This window comes from Podarcis filfolensis (genome assembly GCF_964270895.1).
Source record: "Podarcis filfolensis genome assembly, chromosome: 6".
NCBI classification, from domain to species: Eukaryota; Metazoa; Chordata; class Lepidosauria; order Squamata; family Lacertidae; genus Podarcis; species Podarcis filfolensis.
In genome coordinates this window covers 33,690,430-33,709,404 of record NC_139609.1, presented here as the reverse complement: position 1 = coordinate 33,709,404, position 18,975 = coordinate 33,690,430, and the positions used below count along the sequence as shown (strand labels likewise).

The 18,975-nt window shown below is 41.0% G+C and overlaps 1 protein-coding gene across 3 annotated transcripts in view; it reads right to left on the bottom strand.

Moving 5' to 3' along the window:
* Positions 1-11,272, bottom strand: part of ADGRL4 (adhesion G protein-coupled receptor L4) — an 82,424-nt gene extending 71,152 nt beyond the window's left edge. For 2 of the 3 annotated variants that reach the window (XM_083620879.1, XM_083620881.1), the window contains exons 1-2: positions 10,568-11,272; positions 8,793-8,957 (exon numbers count right to left, since the gene is read on the bottom strand). In XM_083620879.1, the coding sequence (XP_083477005.1) occupies positions 8,793-8,957; positions 10,568-10,694 (292 nt within the window). In that variant the 5' untranslated portion in view covers positions 10,695-11,272. The remainder of the gene's footprint in view (positions 1-8,792; positions 8,958-10,567) is intronic. The other variant, XM_083620880.1, reaches the window with a different exon arrangement.
* Between the last annotated feature and the right edge of the window lie 7,703 nt (positions 11,273-18,975).

Below are 18,975 nucleotides of genomic sequence, written 5' to 3'. Positions count from 1 at the left end.
GGTGTGAAGCCAGGCCAGTAGAAGAAGTGATTGGGAAGGGAGAGTGGTCTGAGGCAAATACCCCAGGCCAGATGGAGAGGCTTGGGGGGCTACATTCAGCTCCCAGGCCTGAGGTTCCCTACTCACACACCTTGTATTTCCTTTGTGTTGCAAGACTAATGAACCAACTTTCACTGTGCAGTTATCATTTGCTTCTAATTTCCTGCAAGCTTCCCTTCATAAATAATGTGAGCACAAAAAATAAACTTGACTTTTTCAGCCTATCTAGTTTCCTATGAGGGAAACTGGATTGGTCCATCTATTCTGCCAAAGTAAACATCACCCAAATTCTTAAACCTGAAGGTGTGCTCCTGTGCTCTTCTTAGGGATAAGTGGCCCTGTCAATTATGATTCCCCTCTGTTCACTACATTTCCACATCAGTTTGTGCCATTTGTTTGAAAAAGTTGTCATGAAAATCAACCAGCATTTTAGTGCAAATCTCTCCAAATATACAAAATTTTGTAAGCGATTTTGCTTAACGTATATTTTCACTAAGCTGTTTTTTCATGATACAAAAATGCATTGTATGTTCTTACCACATATATATGCATTTTAATGAAATCTTTAGTATATGTGTTTATGCAAACTGAATTGAATTTCTTCCCCATCTCTAGGCCTCATCTTGAAAATATTTCCTGGGTCAAGAACTACGAGAACTAGAAGAACTTGGGACAAACTAACTCGCTCCAAACTGTAAGAATTTGCTTTTCTGAAACTCAGAGTTGTGGCTTAGCCAGGCTGTTTAATTAAGTGAAAGAGAGTGGGACCGACTACTGCACTTTGGCAATTTGGAAGTCCTGTGTTTTATTATGATAAAAATCATAAGAGGCCTTTATGTAGTTCAGGACTCTGTTTTTATTTCAGTGTTATCTAAAAGAACCATTGCTACGAAACTTCCTGAAGATGTGGTTTTAAAAAAGTAAAATAAACACACACGCACAGAGAGAGAGAGAGAGAAAGAAAGAAAGAAAGAAAGAAAGAAAGGGAGAGTCAGTCTTTGTATCACTTGGTTATCTTGCAGGACTTATTGCCTCATATTTAATAAACCGCTTTGCTGTGTGTTGCTTAACTGGTAAGCAGTTATTGAGTCAAAATCAGAAGACTGCTATAAAATCAAACTGTCCCCTTTTTGTGTTCCAAGAAGGGAATGTTCTAATTGACCTATGGAGGGCCGCCTTCTCAACTGCAGCTCTTTTTGTAGATGCTGATAAAATTCCAAGCATGCAGGGAACCCTTACAAGAGTCTGTCTGAACTCAGGTTGAGAAGAGAATTAGTGTGAAGAGCCTCCATAATCACTAGCTTTCGGAATGTTTTTACAGTTCCATGCTGTGGAGCTATGCCTCGGGCCAGACTTTGCAAGAACCAGCTTGTAACCTCAGGCTAAGGTGATGTGAGCTAGGTTAGACATTCAGCCCACATGTTTCTCATAAGAGAAAGACCAGACATATCATAGAAAGAAGATATTAAGAGCTGCTTGATACTGAGTCATACCAGTGTGGTCCTTCTACCTTAGCATCATCTACACTGAGTGGTAGACGCTCTCCCAGGGAAGTCATGTAGAGAGAGAATGCTTTCTCACCTTACAATCTTTAGATCCTTCAAGTTTGTAGAACATATTCTTTATGTGCTCTAAGAAAATATACTTTGTGTGTATATCACCGAGTTCTGGTTACACATACAAATTAAAGAACAAAAATATTCAAATCCTACTATTTTCTATCATAACTAGTCAACTTATTGAAATACAGTGGTACCTCAGGTTACATACGCTTCAGGTTACAGACTCCGCTAACCCAGAAATAGTACCTTGGGTTAAGAACTTTGCTTCAGGATGAGAACAGAAATCGTGTTCCGGCGGTGTGGCAGCAGCAGGAGGCTCCATTAGCTAAAGTGGTCTTCAGGTTAAGAACAGTTTCAGGTTAAGAACGGTCCTCCAGAACAAATTAAGTACTTAACCCGAGGTACCACTGTACTTATTTTTTATTGATTCAGTTGGGTCCTAATACTCAAAATAGTTATGCCAGGGACAAAAGCAAAGTATCTGCTTGAATTTATTGGGTCTCTTTCCTGTGTATGTGTTGTTGTTGTTTTTGCTCTCAGCTTCTTCCATTCTCCATTTTGTTGCAGTCTAAGCTTGTTCAGCATTGCAGAGCTTGTCTGCAAAGCTACACTAGCCATCACCAACAAGCACACACTGACTTCTCAAGTTTCAGCTTCCTTCTGTGAGAGCTCTGCTGCTCCTGTTTCCAGTGCTGAGTCACCAGCTAGCTTAATTCAGATCAGCTTCTGCCAGAGTGAAACTTTTTAAAGGTAACCTCTTTAGAGCATTCCAAATACAATGAATTCAAACATACATTTTATGTACATTAAATGTATAACTTTGACATAGATCACATCCATGCAATACATGGCATGCCCCCAAAGAACTCTGTAAACTATAGTTTGCCCCACAACTCTCAGCACACTTAACAGACTACAGTTCCCAGGATTATTTGGGGGAAGCCGGGTGCTTAAAATATATGGTGTATATGTGATCATAGTGTTGGGTGGGGTCTTGTAGGCCATCCTCCCTAATGCAGAGCGCCCTCAACAGTTGACTATCCATCTCTGTTTGAAGATCTAAGCTAGGGCAAAGAGATCCAGCTTTTTGAAGTTCCAGCTACAGCAAAGCCATCACCCCTACAACTAATTGGTAACACTGTAGTGTAAACTGTCAATAAATTTATCCTAATGCTCAATTGAAATCAACCTTCCTGTAACTTAGGGCCCATTATATATAGCCCTACCTTCTGGAGTAGGTGAGAACAAGTCCTTGCCTTTTTACAAGGCAACAGTCTTCAGGAATTTGAAGAGCACTATCTTAATACCTGCTGAAAACACATTGTCTTCCAGTGGAATCAGTTAACACTTTAAGTTCTGCAGGGGCGGGCTTTGGTAATATGGCATGTGAGTGAGGACAAAATTTTGTGGATCCCCTCCTAAATATTTCATATTTTCACAATAATTCCTTTGGGTCCAGTTGCCTTTTAATGGATCTTTTCAATAGGTACCTATATTATTATTATTATTATTATTATTATTATTATTATTATTATTATTATTCCTACTACTTTTGTGCTTCCATGGCTAGGCACCCTGTACATGGGAACTGCCTACACTGCCCTAAACCCAACACTGAGTTTTGAGAGATCTTAAAGTTAGATAAACTGACTTGATTGGTATGTGGAGGGGGGGGGGAGTTCTGAGTTTTCATGTATTATGTGCAGCCTGTGCTTTTCAAAATATCTTTGCTGTGTCTGGGAAATCATTGCAACAGGACAGCTGTGGTTACATATACACGGGCTGTACAATTACTTCAAAAACTCTGGCAAATATAATTGCTGTGCAGTTGGAAAGGAGACATACGATGGCTTTTCAGAGCTCCAACGTCATATGGAACTATGCAGCCTCACGATAGCTGGATGAGCTGCTAGTGTGGAGATTGATTCATCTCTCAGAGTGTAAATTGCGACTGACGTTTACAAGGGATTCTTGTGGCTATTGTCTCTTCCCCTTCCTGCCTGCCGGCCTGTGCAGAACAAACAGCTCAGCTTCATTGTCCTGCCATATTTTAGAAAGTTAAAGTAAACACTGTGATCACGCTGTTTACTTCAATATTGTGCCAGCGAAACAGCAAATTGGCAGTCAGCAGTCATCAGGCAGCCAGCAGTAAAACTATACAACAGTACCGGAAAGCTGCAAGTATGTCAGCCCGTTTTATCCCTAATATAGGAGGGGAAATTCCCAAACATTGCATTTCAATTGGCTTCTTTGTCACCTACTGTTATTCAGTCGAGTCTGAATTATTTTTCTGGATCTGGGTTATCTGCTGCACGGAAGTTCCATTTCTTTGTAATTTAGATGTGGTTTATATTCATACCTAAAGCTGTAATTGCAATTTAAAGAAGCAGCTCAGTCCTCTAATCTGAATTCGTCATCTGACTCCTTACCATCCTCTTTCACATCCAACATCACCATCAGATTTCTTCATGATTTTAGCACACGCACGAACACACACATTATCCACAGCAATCCTCCTAAAAATGTGCACCTATGAGATTTGGGTGGCCTTGTTTTCCCCACTATGACAGGGATGGGGAACCTGTGGCCCTCCAATTATGTTGGACTCCGAATCCCATAAACCCCAGTCAGCACAGCCAGTGGCAATGGATGATGAGAGTTGTAGTCCAACAACGTCTGGAAGGACAAAGGTTTTCCACCCCTGATTTATCCCAATATTGTGAGCAGTGTTGGCTTTCTAGAGCATTGAACAGGAGTCTTTCCATCCTGAAAACTGAACCATAGCTTCCTGGTGCATTTGGCAACTTTAGCAACCACCACATGAAAAGAATAACGATAAGATTAGGATATATTTATTTATTTATGGCTCATCTTACAACATTTGTTTAAATGTGACCTTTGCTGGTGTCCTTGGCTTCATCTGCTCTTTTTATATTTTTGATAACTGCCTTTTTAAAAATGCTTTTTAAAAATTTGCAGCATGATGCTGCAGAACTTGCACAAGAATTTTTAAAATAAAATTTGCTATTAGCTGCAAAAATGTTGAGATCTGTTTTTAAGATCGGAAAAATGAGAATCTCGGAGAAACAAAAAAGACAGATCCTTCCATCTCTACTCAGAGGAGGCTCATTGCAATGAATGGGCCTATGTTAGTCATGCCCTTTCATTTCACTGAGTCTGCTCTAAATGAGATTAACATGGGACACAACACATTGATCTTTAGATCCCATTCCCTGCTTGAGTTATCCTACTCGACAAAGTTCCTTTCATGGACAATCTGGAGAAGACTGATTGCGTTATTGAATCACTGTATCTTTAAAGAATAAAGAACAGTTTCATAGCAGTGTACACATTAAATGAATTAAACTGACAACTGTCAGTTCCACCTCTTTTTGCTTTCAAAAATATCATACAGATCCTTTGTTTAAAAAAGGTTGAATGTTACTTCTGAAACCAATAGCTACTACAGCGTCCTTGATTATATCAACACAAAGCTCCAGAGTTAAGAGTGGAGAAGGGAGGTATTTAAATAACATCATTAAGGATATCATTAAAAGCCAGCTATTACTGAACAGGTGCAAAATTGTTAAATTGCTGCTAATGACAGCAACAGTGAGCGTTGCCACCTATCTAACTAACATGCTTGCACTGTGTGTGTCATTTGGCGAGCTGCGGCTTATATGCGTACATGAAAGAGAATCTGCATTGATGATAACAGAAGGACTGTTGTACTAGCAAGCAAACATTATAAATTGAAGAGTAACAGGCATTTATCTCCAGAAGCCCTTCCTAGGAAAAAAGTAGAGGAGAAACACACACTCACACTCCAAGATCTAACATATCATTAAGTCACAGCACTGCTCCACTTATTTTAGCTTCAAGCTGATGACTAACCTGACTATCTTTTAATCCTTTTAAGATCTTATCCAATTAAAAGCAGATGGTAAATATGTTCTTAGAAGACTACAAAGAAGATTAGCTGAGTTGCGCGATCCACTGCCTTCAAAAAATGCCCTTTTTTTGCTTCCCAAGAATATGTCCTGCACCACCAATGAAAACCAATGAATGAATAGATAAAGAACCCATCCACATGATGCTGACACAAAATTTCACACATACACTATGCAAAAAGAGGAAATAACATTACCCCCTTCTTTCCTACACCTCTCCCTCCACAAACTCACAATGCCTACGATAACAATGTCTCACACCAAATGTAACCAACCTGTAGAAAAGACTATGAATTGAAAACAGATACGCTATATGTAGCTTTGTTATTCCTGAAAAATTTTCAGTAAAAACCATTTAAAGAAATTTCCTACTATCTTACCCACCTTCACCCAGAAAGCTTGGGCAGCTGCTGGGGCTCATGAACTCTGCCAGGAACCACCATTGATGCGGTCCCTCGGAGCCACCAACCTATATAACTCACTATGGGGTACTGTGGGGAAATTTAAAATGGCGTCCTGGAGTTCTCTAATGTAAGAGATGATTCACTTTGCCAAAGCCAGTGAAGATGTCCTTGACCATAAACCACAATAAAGCAGTGACCAAACAACAAAAAACACAGTATATCCAAAATAAAAGAGACAAAGGCTAGGCAAACAGAAACAGTTCAATGGGATTTACTCCCAGGTAAGTGCACATAATTCATCCTTCAAAGTAGTGTGAGAAGAATGAAATAATCTCTAGCTAGCACCTAAAAGCAAGTAACCTTGGGGAAGTACCCACAGCCACCACTGAAAAGGCTTTTTCTCCAGTCACTACCTACTATCAGAGCAATCCCAACCCCCGTCATGCCAGGCTTGGGCAAAGCAGAGGGTTTGAAATGACCAGAGGTGTCCATTTGCCCACAGACAGCAAATTTCAAAGGCCAGATTTTGTATGCTTAAATTTTAAACTAGCAGTGTGTGTGTGCGTGTGCGTGCAGTGCTTTTTTTCTGGGGGGTACGCATTTTGTGAATCTTTGTACTTTTGTTCATTTACTGTATTTATTCATTTATTCATTTACTGCAGGTTTGATCCCCGTACAGGACAGCTGCATATTCCCGCATTGCAAGGGGTTGGAATAGATGATCCTCAGGGTCCCTTCCAACTCTACAATTCTATGATTCAGTGTGTTTTGGGAGGGCCATTTCGTCCACCTTGGGGCTCTTTTCTTTTATCCATGCAAAAGTCTGCTTAGGAATGCATAGTTGAGTATTAGTATTCATGGAAAATAGAAATTATTTCAGTATTTATGGATAAGGAATGGGTGTTGGGGCAACATGCTCTACCCCAACCAATGCACATTAATTTGAATGTTTGGAATGGATCCCTGTAGCTCCCCATATATTTATTATTCACAGATACTGAAGAACTAAAACATCTGACATTTAAAAACAAATGGGTCAATATGGTTTAGGGAGTCATGGACAGAAAAGCTGGGCACTTTTCTGGGAGCAGGCCTTATTGAACAAGGTGTGACTTTTGTCCGAGTAAGAAAGAATAGGCTTGCTCTGGCAGGGAAACAACAGCGGAGCGAGTATGAATGGAACCCCCCACTGAGGATTTTCTCTCATCATTTTTCACTTTCCATTTTTATTTAGGTGAAATCCAGTGAGAACCTGGTGGGACCCCTCTAAGAAAGTGAGCTACTTTCATCCATTGCATTTGATCTTCCTGTGAAATCCCCTCAGGTATTCTACATGAAGGCAAACTCTCAAAAATTAATGCTTTAAGTGAGGGGAAAGAGAGAGGGATCAACACCAACAGTCGGAGATCATCCTGACTTCCTAACCTGAGTCCTCCGATCCGGGGCTCTCTTCGAAAGAAGCAAAGAAAGAGGAGATGCATCAAAATGATGCCAACAATCGAACTTCATCAAATAAGAGAGTCATTATAGAAGACTGAAAAAGCCCCACATTTCTTTTGAGAGATGTTGGCTCGGTAGGATATCCGAAGCAATCTTCAGCTGAAATAAATCAAGCCTTTCAGTATTTTGTACAAACTACAGTCATACCTTGGATCCCGAACACCTTGGTACTCAGACGTTTTGGCTCCCAATTGTCGCAAACCCGGAAGTGAATGATCTGTTTTGCAAACGTTCTTTTGGAACCAAAACGTCCAATGGGACTCCTGTGGCTGGGCACTTTTCTGGGAGCTTCCTGCAGCCAATCAGAAGCTGTGCGTTGGTTTCTGAACGTTTTAGACTTCCGGAACTGATTCTGTTAGACTTCCAAGGTATGACCGTATATAGAATCAGAGTTGGAAGAGACCACAAGGGTCACCCCGCTGCAATGCAGAAATATTTCACCGAATGTGGGGCTTCAACCCATGACTCCGAGATGAAAAGTCTCATGCTCTACCAACTGAGCTATCCCAGGCTTCATTCGTTAAAGTTTTTTAAAGTTTTTAAAGTTATTGAATATATAAAGGAGAACAACAAAAATATTAAGACACTAGCAGGACTGGAATAACACCTCCAATGTAAAACAGTATAGTTATGACAATAATATACGCAAAAAGTATGTGATGTATATACCAGCGGTCGGGAGGGAGGGAAGTCAGGACTCGGCAGAGTCAAAGGGATTATAATGTGACAATAAGAATTGTTGGAAAAAGAATTACATGTTGAAAACAATAAAAAATTATTTGCAAAAAAAAAAGTTTTTTAAAGCACAGTTTTGAGGCTGTGCAACCCTCCCCCCCCGCACACTTTCTTCGTCTCATGACTTTTATTGCAACCTAGCCATTTAGCCTCAGGGATCCAGCCAGCTAGCCAGAGCCCACACCAGAATACCCTATTCCATTCCCAACCCATCTTTTCTGCTTTTCCTTTCCAAATGACTCTACCCCCCCCAATGGCCACTGAGCATGCTAATTCCTCATTGATTTGTTTGGGTGTATATGTGTGTGAACATTAATCTCTTAATTATATTTTAAAAATTTTCTCATACTCTGCAAACCCTAGGGTTTCCCAGAGCATGCTCATTCCACCCTGGCTTTTTTCTTTCACAGACCCCACCTGGGTCCCAATCTTGTTAGCACTCAGGAACAAAGTCTAAAATAATCATGCGACCTTCCTGTGTCTACATCTACAAATCATGCTGGAATGACAAGGTTGTCAGAAGAAGAGATTGCTAAAGATAACCCAGTAAAATAAAATAAATAATGATTTGTAAGAAACTCCATGAATATTAGCTTGCTTACCATAACATCCATTTCTGTCTGGTTTCTCTATGCCGGGCCCACTGAATCCTGGGCTACAAAAACAGCCTTGGCGTCCATTACGAACTTCACATTTTGCACGCTCGTCACATGGGATGGTACAGTTCTGGGAGGAGTAGCTACTGTCCACCAGCGTGGACGTGAACACTAAATGGAATTTAAAAGAAATGTGAGTTTGGCCTTTGTAGTTGTTGAGTTCTGAAATCAGTTTTAGGCAAACACATTTGGGACAAAATAAAATTGGCATTAAGCTGAAAAATCTTATTGCTAAAGAGTCCTGTTGAACAAGGCTCGAAAACAAAATTATAACTCCTGAATGAATGATTTAAGCTGAAATATCTAGGCTTTCAGGTATGTGGACTTGTCTTGAAAAGCGTCAGCCTTCAAGTGCGTTCAGTAAACACAAAAATATTGCACATCAAACAAAGCTCCACAGTATTTTTGAATAAACTATAAGTGTTTAATTCTACCATGTTTCCCAGCACAGGGCAAAAGTGGCAAATAGTTCTTAGTCCAAAGAACACAACAGAGGAGACAAAAAACATTGTGCATCTGCAGGACACCTCCCCTCTCCACAACAAGCATTTTAACATTACTTTTTAATAGCACTAGTCCAACTATGTAACTTCATGGAAGATTACATTTACACACAATAGCAGTATCATTTCGGAACACTTTCTCTGTTTTTCAAGGCTACAGTATGACTATCTGAGCTATTTGCTTCATCTTGAGTGTGATAATGGAGCCCAGGCCGATTTTCAAATTCTCCTTACGTCTGGTGATTGCAACGAGTTTCAGCATTATGAAAGTTTGCTTTTGAAAACATTAAGTATAAATTCATTTCCCCATAATGGCAACCTTTATTACTATTTCACATAAGCCACTCTGAGCTTCCCTTTCTCCCCCTGAAGAGTGGCAAATCTATTTTCTGAATAAATAAATAAATGTATTAACACAAAGGAAAAGGAAACAGAATGCAAACAACACAGACCAAGCCATTTACTCAGACGAAATCCCTGTAACTTCAGGGGAGCTTACTATCTTTTAAGGGTGCTTAGGATTGCAGCCTAAACTTCATAAAGTAAGCAGTTGTTGGACAATACTCTCCTAACCCTAATATTACTTTCTAATATTTGAATCGCCATCTTAGTGCTTTATGTCCAAGATTAATTACTGCAGGAAAAACAAGAAGTAGCTTTCTATGAATAATAATGTCCAAAAACATTTTAAAGGTCATGATTATACAACTTTGTAAATATATAATTCTGTTCCCTTCCTCTATTACATTATGCATTATTTATGTGCTTCTTCCCTACAGAAAACCTCTTATTATTATTTCTGAATCTGGCCATCTGTGAGATGTGGCCTTGGTTTAACAAACTGGATAATATTCACATTCACCACTGCCGCCGCCAATGCAATAGCATTTCTGTCTTCTCAAGGTCAGAATTCATTTGAGCTCACGGGATTATTGTCGTCAACTTCTATGCATGCCAGTCTTCTGCAGACATTAGAGTTTCTTTGCCAAGGTGGTTTTGACAAATCTAGCAACTTCCAAAGCTGGACCTGAGAAACTACTTGAAATTCAGACCATTGGTCCATCCCAGTCCTACTTGAAGATGCCAGGGACACTCTATTACTGTGCTTTGGTTGTCCCACATGGATCTCCCAAACTTTCTCTTCCCTATTTCCACACCCTGCCCACCAGTTTTGTCTCTTACATCCAACTTAACCATTCATGAAATAAAATTACCTACCTAGGACCAGTAGAAGTTTCATGGGTGGTGCTTCTAAGAAGTGCTCAGTCTTGAATCCCTTTGTAACAAAATATCTGGTCCTGCTGGAAAATGTATGATTGTGGGCTAAAGGGTTGCACATGCCCATTAGAAGAGGGGATCACGGCGAAATGCCAAAGCTCTTTATTCTGCCATTTGCCTGTCCGTATGCTTCTTCAAATATTTTGAGGGAAGGATGAAGTGAGCTAAAATGCTGAACAGCAAATCAGCTGGAGAGCAAAGTAAAGGAACTGTATAGAAAGTTTGATCAAACAGATGAATGAATATGAGTGAGGATAGGCGCAGGAGACAGGCATGAGTACAGAGTTTAGGGAGATGGAGCGTTAGGGACTAACAAGAAGATTTAAGAAAGATACAGGGATAGAACCAAAGACTGAGGATAGCACAGTGGATGGAGATCACAATGGACTTGGAAAGCTGTGGGGAGTAGACCAGGAATGAAAAATGAGCATTAAGAAATGGTGAGACAGTTACCAGGATCCCACCAGCCTTGCCTGACATGGGTTGAGCAAATCAGAATTCTAGCGCCCCAAAAGAGTTGGTGAAATCTGTAGTTTGCTTCCGTGTCGACTGCTTTCCTTGGCTATCCAGAGATGTCCCAATCGCAGTCTGAAATTCGGTCACTTTAAGAGCAGCAGCATGAGAAGGAGGCACAGGAAATCCACTGAGATTTCTTTTGTGTGGAAAACAAAGATATAAAGCCATGGGAGGAAGGAGGCAGGAAGCCAAATGTGCAGCAAGGAATTTCAGGACCAGCAGGGAGGCTCAAAGCAGGGAGGTACGTGTTAAGGCCCTAAAGGGGTGATGTAATCATAATTAGAGGATAAGTGGCAAAGAATATTGGGGGTGGGGAGAAGATGAATTTTGTTTTTTTTTAATGAATATTTATTAAATTTTTCAATTTTATATAAACACAAAAAGAAAAAGAAAAAGAAAAATATTAAAAACAATTCAGTTTCAATAACAGTTTTTCAATCACATGTTTCTTTGACTTCCTCATACCTCCCCTTCTTGTTCTCTAGTTCAATTTGTTAATTCAGCAAATCCTAATCTCTTAACATTCCTTTTAGAATATCACCTTATTTTCCACTCAACTTTTTAAAATTTAATAACAAAAACAATTATAATCCCCATTATCTTTATCATAGCAGCTAGAGACCACCAAAGTTCAAACCAACATCTTTTCAAAGTTCATTAATTTTATAATATTTCTGTAGATATTCCTTAAATTTCTTCCAATCTTCTTCTGCTGACTTTTCTCCCTGGTCGCGGATTCTGCCGCTCATTTCTGCCAGTCCCATACAGTCAATCAACTTCATCTGCCATTCTTCCAGAGTGGGTAAATCTTGAGTCTTCCAGTGCTTTGCTATAAATATTCTTGCTGCCGTTGTAGCATACATAAAAAAAGTTCTGTCCTTCTTTGGCACCAAATGGCCGACTATACCCAAGAGAAAAGCCTCTGGTTTTTTCAGGAAAGTATACTTAAATATCTTTTTCATTTCATTATAAATCATTTCCCAGAAGGCCTTAATCTTTGGGCACGTCCACCAAAGGTGAAAGAATGTACCTTCAACATCCTTACATTTCCAACATTTATTATCGGGCAAGTGATATATTTTTGCGAGCTTGACTGGGGTTATGTACCACCTATATATCATTTTCATAATATTCTCTCTTAGGGCATTACATGCCGTAAATTTCATACCTGTGGTCCATAACTGTTCCCAATCAGCAAACATGATGTTATGTCCAAGATCTTGTGCCCATTTAATCATGGCTGACTTAACTGTTTCATCCTGTGTATTCCATTTCAGCAGCAAGTTATACATTTTTGACATGATTTTAGTTTTAGGTTCTAGCACTTCTGTTTCTAATTTGAAATTTAATTCTAATTTAATTAGAAATTAAAAAAAATGAGAAGATGAATTTTGCTACACCTAACAGAGAATGGGGGGGGGGGGGGATATGGCAACACAATGCAGGCAAGAACACGTCCAGTCTCTTTCACTTGGATATATTTTGCTTCCTGCTATATACCTTTTTCAAATTTTGTATTCTATTATTACTATCATTGAAAATATATTTCTATCCCACTTGTTTATGGCGGGAAAAGGACCTTGCTGCTGCTGCTGCTATCTTATAGTACCCTTGATTTCACTGGAACTCAGCTGCAAAAACATGCAGTGCTCAAGGTAAGATGATGTGTGGAAAAGAAATGCTTAGAACTTTTAGGATTACTTGAGTGTCTACACACACACACACACACACACACACACACACACACACACTATTTTTTCCTACATGCAGAATTTTTCTGTACTGCGTTGGATTTAAAAAAAAAACCCGAAAGTGAAAATAGTGTATGAAGTCAATAAATGATATTATCAGGGAGTGCACAGTTCCCAAGAATAGAACCACACAACTTTTTCTTTTGAGGATAGGCAGCAACTGAGTGTGGTGCTAGGCGTGGACCAGCTTCACAGTCATGGGTGACTTTGCATTGTGAAAACCACACTAGTTATAACTCCAAAAGAACTGCTGGAAGCTCCCGTCCTGATGGCAGGTCAGGCTTTAGACTTTGGAGGCTTTCAGCACTGTTTACCGGACCTCACCTTCCATTGCACCTGAAGGCAGGAGGCTAGTTTATGGGGCATCTATGGTCTACATGGTACATACAGCTCTGTCTTCTAACAGCCTGCCAGTGCTATCTGCACCTCAGGCAGCAGAATGTGAGGTGTGGTAGGCAGACCCTGAAATACCACACCTGTGCTCTCTTCACCTAACAGCTTGTCTTGGTAAGCTTGGCTCCATCCGCTGGGTCACTTTCTCCTCTAACATCCATAGTTTATGCCCCTAAACCTGACTTATCCCTAGTTAGTTTTCCCTGATGAGGTGAAAGAGTTCTTCCTTCTGGATCTCTGAGAGCCATATCCATCTGGTCATCACAGAATTCAGGCCTCTCAGATCCATCTACATGACTTTCTCTCCTACGTTTATGGAAGACAGGAGCCCATTTGGGAGGGCACTACTGTTTTTCTGAAAAAAGATGTTCTGAAAGGCTATGCGAGACAAAGCACATCTCACAACTGCAGCCATTCTGTCACTACATGTGGAAGTTTGCCAACTCTGTAACAGCAGGCAAGAGCCACAGTGACAGGAAATCTCTCTTTGCAAGAGAAAATTAGAAAGTAATATGAAAACAGTGTTTCCGCTTTCCACACCTACTTGGTAGGCTGGAGGCCGCAAGCACATTTCCCTCCGTTTTTAAATTCAGCTTTCTTTCTATGAAGGCGAAACTCTCATTGCCTGCATCAGACTACAGTGTAGTCTGCAGGCATAGAGTGGAGAGAAGCCATTTCTATTTCCATTTGCTGAGGTTGCAACTCCTGCCATGTTACCCAGGGTTGAATTATTTAGCCAGAAGATGGGACGGCTTCTGCTGGTGGCACACTGTTGTCCCTCTGCACCACAGCACACAACTGAGCAGGTGCTAGGCATGCTGTCATGCACTTAATTCTCTTCCACTACCCCCCTCAAGGCACTAATGTGTCCTCACATCATGCAGCTGGGAACTATTCTTATTTCCCCAAGAACCAGAAAGGTTGTTGTTGGGAGTTATTATGGCAATAGTGTAAAGTATTGTGTGAAATATCTTCCCAACCATAATATCTCAACTGTACATGGGTGTGGTTATGAAGGATGCTGAAAACAGCAACTTCACATCTCACCTTCCCTTTCCCCTCTCATAACATAAACCTTGAGACATTATAAATTTCTCACCATGGTGGGGACCTCTAAAGTTGGGAGCCTTTCTGCTTGTGTAAGCTTCTTCCACATTTTAGAACCATGATCTTCCATGGTCCTAAATTGAAAAGGGAACCTACACAGGTAAGCAGCCTCCAATCTACAGAACATAACCTGCCCCCCCAACACACCTCAGGATGGGTGATGAAGACAGCCTGGGAGGATGAAGTTAGCGTGCTCATCCCAACTCTTCCTCATCAAGTGAGGGATCTAGGATGGGACTATAGTGACTCATGTGACATGACATCATTCTGCACCAAGTTTCCCGTCCCTGCTTTGCTTGATTGTCTGGAACTTGCAGAAGCAAATAAATGTGAAGTGAAATGACTCAACTTTACCAGGAAGTTTAGAGGACATGAAGTTGTTCTTTGTAATAAGCTCTACTTCTGGGATGAAAGCTGTTGTAGCCCTGTGCAGCCAGCCACAGCAGAGCTCAATGGAGGGAGAAGCCAGCCAACCAGCCGAGTCTCAGGGGGTATTCACCTGGAGGCAGAGTCTGTATACAACAGGTATAGGCAAACTCAGTCCTCCAGATGTTTTGGGACTACAACTCCCATCATCCCTAGCTAACAGGACCAGTGGTCAGGGAAGATGGGAATTGTAGTCTGAAAACATTTGGAGGGCCGAGTTTGCCTACACCTGGGATACAAGGTTCAGTCCAGTCCTAAGGTCAGGAATATCTCAGTTCATGTAGCCAGACGATCCGGGGGTCAAAAAAAAACCTGAGGAGCCAAGATCACAAGAAGCAAGAAGCAGCAAGGTTTGGCCTGGAATGACAAATGTTGTTTCCAGCAACTGACTGAGGTTGGAAACCCTGCTTAAGAAAGCTGGAGCTAGCTGGTTCTCATCAAGAGCAAGAAGACTGATTAGCAGCAGGTGGAGGCACTTCACTTTCTGCTCCTTCAGGCTGCTGCTCAGCAGGTGAAGCCGACTGCTGGCCCATGGCAAAAGCACTTTCTGATAGGTGCTTCCTGTCTGGGTGGGTGTTGCCCTAATATCCAATCTACATGCAGCTCCACTATTACTAGCCTGATGAGCCATTTCAATAGACTATATCAACTTTGACCCTACTTGTTCCGAGCCTTCTAAGAATTGGGTTTAAGAATTGGCTTGTGTCTCTCCACAAAAAGATTTCCCCAAGGAATCACGTTGTATTCTTGTGCTCCATAACAGACATATTTCTAATCTCTTTTGCAATGGGAAACTTACCATATTGGTTAGATATACACATGCACAGGAACTGTTCCCTGTGTATTTTCAGTAGTATTTCAACAGTATTTTTTGAGGACCGACAAAGAGGAGGAAAGCACATAAGAAGCTCATAGGTGAAAAGGAGAAAAAAAAGAGAGAAGATCTTGATGAGGAGCTTAGATGAGCTGAGAAGGTAGGAATGAAAGGTGAAAAGCGGAGAGGAGCAGGAAAGGGGTCAGCTCATAAAACCATTAAGGATAATATGAGAAGCTTACATCAGATGTTAGCAGGCAACGGGGAGCCAGCAGAGATGACAATTTTGGGAATGTCAGAGCACTATCTTAATGGAGGATTATTTTCACAACAGATTAGTGGTAAAACTGAATGTTGAGGGTATCAGCTGGAGCCTGAAGAAAATGAGGTCGCAGTAATCAAGGATGAAGAGGATGATGGACTTGACAAGTTTTATATTTTTTGTGGTGAGAATGAAGAGGAAATGGAAGATTTTAGAGACATTTGGGAGATAAAACCACCTGGATTTAGTGATAATATCTACCAGTATATAGGGATAAAGAGTGGAGTGACACATGAGAAGGAACAGTAGACCATGTGAGAAAATGCCTTCGAAATCTGCAATGTTGCCAAGACTTTCTTATTGCTGTGAAATCTCAGTAGCCGCTGATGGGGGGGGGGAATCCCTGATGCAGTCAGAATCTGCAAAACTTTAGAGATGGGTATATAGAGAAAGAAAGAGAGTTATTTCCAAGAGTTGTGTAATTTTTTGCAAAAATGGTCTCAATGTTAATTATATATTAGGAAATGCAAGGGGCAACTGTATTGCCAGAGACAGTAGAAATTCTGTGAAAAACAAAAGTAACATCCATTCACATTAGTCTCTTGCCCACTTCATTGCTATCTTTAATTTGAGACTCTGTATAGATTCTTCAGAAAGTAAGGCCAGCTTGGAGAAAATGTTTGATGGTGATTGTCCAATAAGCCCAGGCTTCAATAAACTGAATTTCACAATCTCAAGGGAGAGTTTATATCCCATTTATCAAACAACGAGAGATACTCACTTAGCTCACAACACATGCAGAATCTGGCCTTTGCAAATTCCCATATGAAATTACCTGATTTACACATCTCAGAATAATGTGTCAATTGGCACTTAGCTAATTGAGCTAATGTTGAAGAACAGTTGTCAGCAGTCTAAATGTATCAAAAGATGAATTTAAAACTTTATTTTGAGAGAAAACACACATTTGAATATATATTTGGAAAGAATGCACACTTCACAATTCATTTTAATTTGGGTTTCAAAGTAGTTTGAGGGCTGTTGTTTTTAATGCAGATTAATCTGGAAGTAGCAAATAATGGAATCATGTGTAAAAATATAGACCAGAAAAAGAGCTGTCCATCCCTCTATGTAGCATAGCAATCTGTTTTGGGTTGTCATCAGTTAGTGTTGTTGTTAATGTTATTGCTTGTAGTGCATTCAATTATGCTTTCTATTGATTTATAAGTTTATTTCAGGGGTTGCCAACCATTTTGGACCTGGTGGTACATTGTGAGAAAGGGAGTCAGTCACAAAATGGCTGTCATGGAGGCATGATAGGGTTGCCATATTTCAAGAAGTAAATCGTGTCCTCCCTCAAAGAGGGCACGTGTTGCGGTGAGACCTGGAGACTGACCTCTTGTGTTGTGGGTGGGTAAGATTGGTCAGCCACAACACCCGATTGGTAGGTCCCTCAATGTTGGGTTCAATCTGGCCAATGGGGCACAGTCCAAACGGATCAAGGGACCTATATATACCCATGCACGTGACCCAGAACTTCCTTTTTTGGTGCGTGCATTCGGAACACCTCTCCCTACTTTTAGGGCTTTTGCGCTTGACCTTGCTATGCCGTTGTGTGTCATCTGTCATTGGGACAGGGGCACGGCAGGAATTTCCCCCATTTGGCTGATTGCCTGTTGCCATTTGGGTTTCGCCTGCTGCGTAGCAAATTGTCAGAATTTGTAAGGTTGCGGATAGGCTCTGCTTCAGGTGACAGGGATGGGAGAACACTCTCACCATCCCTATGTGAAGGGTATTCTGTTAAAGGAATCCAGGGACTCAAATGGTTTGGTCAACCCCTGAGAGGGGGTTGTGCCCGTGCCTGAGTCCAGGGGGATAACTGGGTGGCGGACATAGTCTGTTCCCGGCTTTCTGCCTATCCGGGTGTTCATTCTTGGCTGACCTATGCTGGAGCCCTCGGTCACTGCTACCTGCAAGGGTGCAGGGAGCTGGTCGAACCGGAGCCTATGCAACCACTCACTTTCTATAATCAATAAAGTTGTGGCCTAAATTCTGCCAAAAACCAACTAGAATTTGAGTCAAGTGTGAATTTATTTAGGGGGGAGGTCTCTGGGTCTGAACACGTAAAAATCCAGACAGTTATCGAGCCCCTAACTTGTTGAATTTTTTTTGTGTGATCACCCACCCACGCCAGACCATGATATGGAGCCAGAGCCCAACCACCTGCTCCCAAGCCAGAGCCTGAACCCAAGTCGCCCTCCCACAACCCCCCCACAACTGGAGCCACCAGAGCCCAATACAGAGCCCAAGCCCAAGCCTAAACCCAAGACACCGGTGCCCAAAAAAGTAAAAAAACCAAAAAAACAGAGCCGATACAGAGTCAGAGCCCAGCCACTGCTCTCAAGCCCGAGCTGCCTGCACACATTTTTTAAAAACAAACAAACAAACCCCTTTTGGTTAAAAATGAAAAAAATCTCTTGAGTAGCCAGGTTGCCCTCCCAAAAGAGGTCATGTCTGGGATTTCCCTGACATGTGGTAACCCCAGCATGGCATAACAAAATGGCTGCCAGGGATAATGACACAACTGAAAGTTTCAGATATAGTTATTGCCAATTTTTCACCCGCTGTCCCCAAACAACTTTATATTTACCATGGTAGGTTAGCTATGTCCTGGTGGTCCTGATTTTGGAAATAGAGCTTTTAAAGGCACAAAAGCCTTGTTTTCCCTAATACCAATCCTAAAAAGAAGAATAAGCTTCTATCCTGTACCTACTTATCTGGGAGCAAGCCCTATTAATCACAAAGAGGCTTACTACTGAAAACTGTACAGCAAATTCTTAATGAGTGCCTGGACATTTGAATAAAGTTAGTCCCTACTGATTGATTTTATTCAAGGGGGAATTACACATCACTTTTACAGCAGGTACTTTTAAATACCAATTAAACATGAATTTGCAATGACATTTGTACATCCACAATTTTGTTCACACAGGAATGAACATTGGTAGCTGTTGTCGTTAGCTTTGCAATGTAGGAAACTGCATATTAAATGAACCAAATTTCAACAACACGTTACTGA